The sequence below is a fragment of the Babylonia areolata genome, chromosome 25 (genome assembly GCF_041734735.1).
Source record: "Babylonia areolata isolate BAREFJ2019XMU chromosome 25, ASM4173473v1, whole genome shotgun sequence".
In the NCBI taxonomy this organism is placed as follows: Eukaryota; Metazoa; Mollusca; class Gastropoda; order Neogastropoda; family Buccinidae; genus Babylonia; species Babylonia areolata.
The window spans coordinates 19,368,626-19,371,125 of record NC_134900.1 but is presented as its reverse complement, the minus strand read 5'-3'; the positions used below and the strand labels follow the sequence as shown (position 1 = coordinate 19,371,125).

The 2,500-nt window shown below is 44.3% G+C and overlaps 1 protein-coding gene across 5 annotated transcripts in view; it reads right to left on the bottom strand.

Moving 5' to 3' along the window:
• The window catches only part of LOC143299425 (plexin-A2-like), a 385,902-nt gene that overhangs the window by 64,073 nt on the left and 319,329 nt on the right, over window positions 1–2,500 (bottom strand). For all 5 annotated transcript variants that reach the window (XM_076612611.1, XM_076612610.1, XM_076612609.1 and 2 more), the window contains one exon: window positions 1,207–1,297. In XM_076612611.1, coding sequence (XP_076468726.1) covers window positions 1,207–1,297 — 91 coding nt within the window. The remainder of the gene's footprint in view (window positions 1–1,206; window positions 1,298–2,500) is intronic.

Genomic DNA, 2,500 nt, shown 5'->3' with positions numbered 1-2,500 from the left:
GAGACACAGAAAGAGAAAGACAAAGAAACAGACAGACAGACGGACACGTCACAAACGTTATCTTTACATGTTTTGTTGCTATTTGCCCAGTGGACCAAACAGAGCCACAATTATCAGGGCTGACAAACTGTTAAGATTGATCTCTCCGTAGAACCTGGGGAAAAGGCAGACAGACAGGCAGAAAGACAGACAGACAGACAGACACACAGAGAAACAAGACAAACAGAGAAACAAGACCAGACAAACAGACAAGACACGACAAGACAGACAGACAGGAAGACAGATACACAGAGAAACAAGACAAGACAGAAACACAGACAGACAGACAAGACAAGACAGACAGGAACACAGACAGACAGACAAGACAGACACACACACAGACAGACAGACAAGACAGACACACACACAGACAGACAAGACACGACAGACAGGAACACAGACAGACAGACAAGACAAGACAGACAGGAACACAGACAGACAGACAAGACAAGACAGACAGGAACACAGACAGACAGACAAGACAAGACAGACAGGAACACAGACAGACAGGAACACAGACAGACAGGAACACAGACACACAGACAAGACAAGACAGGCAGGAACACAGACAGACAGACAAGACAAGACAAGACAGAAACACAGACAGACAGACAAGACAGACAGGAACACAGACAGACAGACAAGACAAGACAGGAACACAGACAGACAGACAAGACAAGACAGACAGGAACACAGACAGACAGACAAGACAGGCAGGAACACAGACAGACAGACAAGACAAGACAGACAGGAACACAGACAGACAGACAAGACAAGACAGGCAGGAACACAGACAGACAGACAAGACAGGCAGGAACACAGACAGACAGACAAGACAAGACAGGCAGGAACACAGACAGACAGACTAGACAAGACAAGACAGAAACACAGACAGACAAGACAGACAGGAACACAGACACACAGAGAAACAAGACAAGACAGACACACAGACACACACAAGACCAGGCAGAAACACAGACAGACAAGACAAGACAAGACAAGACAGAAACACAGACAGACAGACAAGACAGACAGGAACACAGACACACAGAGAAACAAGACAAGACAGACACACAGACACACACAAGACCAGGCAGAAACACAGACAGACAAGACAAGACAGATAAGACAAGACAAGACAAGACAAGACAGACAAACAGTACTCACGAGGTGTGGACGTTACAGTCGAAGAAGGTGAAGTTGGTGGACACAAACTCCTGCTGGTTCATCACCACTGACAGCCGCATCACCATGGAGTCTGAAACCACGTCAATCAGTACCACTCTGTCAATCCACGGGACCACTGGGCACACAACAGATATAGTGACCCACATCCCCTTAACCCCCCCCCACCCTTCCCGCACCCTACCCCCACAAAAAAAGAAAGAAAAAAATTAATTCAATGTGTGAATGAATACTTGTTGTTCTGCCAATACAATGTCGATGTACACTAAGCATTTTATTATAACAAAGAATCAATGTGTGAATGATACCTTACTGTTCTAGCGAGAGTCTTTTTTTGTCGTTGTTTTATTCCCAATTGTATTCAGATACAAGTCTTTAGCGATCCTCAAACTGGAACAACAATACTGTACTGGAAACAGTGGAGCCATCTTAACGAAGAGGTTTTAATCCTTTCTTTTGTTAAAGCTTTCGTACAAGAACAAGAGCCCCCGGCTTTCTTTATCCACTTACACTTCCTTTAATCAAACATTATTTCAATTCATTCCTTTAGTCATTGTGAGGGGACTGCTGGGCGGTGTGAGGTTGAGAGGACTGCGAGGGTCCTGCCAGGAGTTAAGTTGAACAGGGTCGGAGAATACAACTCTCTCTTCCCTTCCACTACCCATCACTTGCGTCTAATCAGTATGCAGCTCTGTGTGTACCAAAGCAAATGTGTCTGTCTGTGTGTACCAAAGACAATGTGTCTGTCTGTGTGTACCAAAGTAAATGTGTCTGTGAGTGTGTGTGCCAAAGTAGATCTGTCTGTCTGTGTGTGCCAACGTAAATAGGTCTGTGTGCCAACGTAAATGGGTCTGTCTATGTGTGTGCCAACGTAAATGTGTGTGTGTGTGTGTGTGTGTGTGTGTGTGTGTGTGTCGTTATCGCCAAAGGAAATGCAACAATCGCAAAAGAAAATGCATCAAATACCAAAGGAAATGCAACAATCGCCAAAGGATATGCAACAATCACCAAAGGATATGCAATGCAACAATCACCAAAGGAAATGCAACAATCACCAAAGGAAATGCAACAATCGCAAAAGGAAATGCACCAAATACCAAAGGAAATGCAACAAATACCAAAGGAAATGCAACAATCGCCAAAGGAAATGCAACAATCACCAAAGGAAATGCAACAATCGCCAAAGGAAATGCAACAATCACCAAAGGAAATGCAACAATCGCCAAAGGAAATGCAACAAATACCAAAGGAAATGCAACAATCACCAAAGGAAATG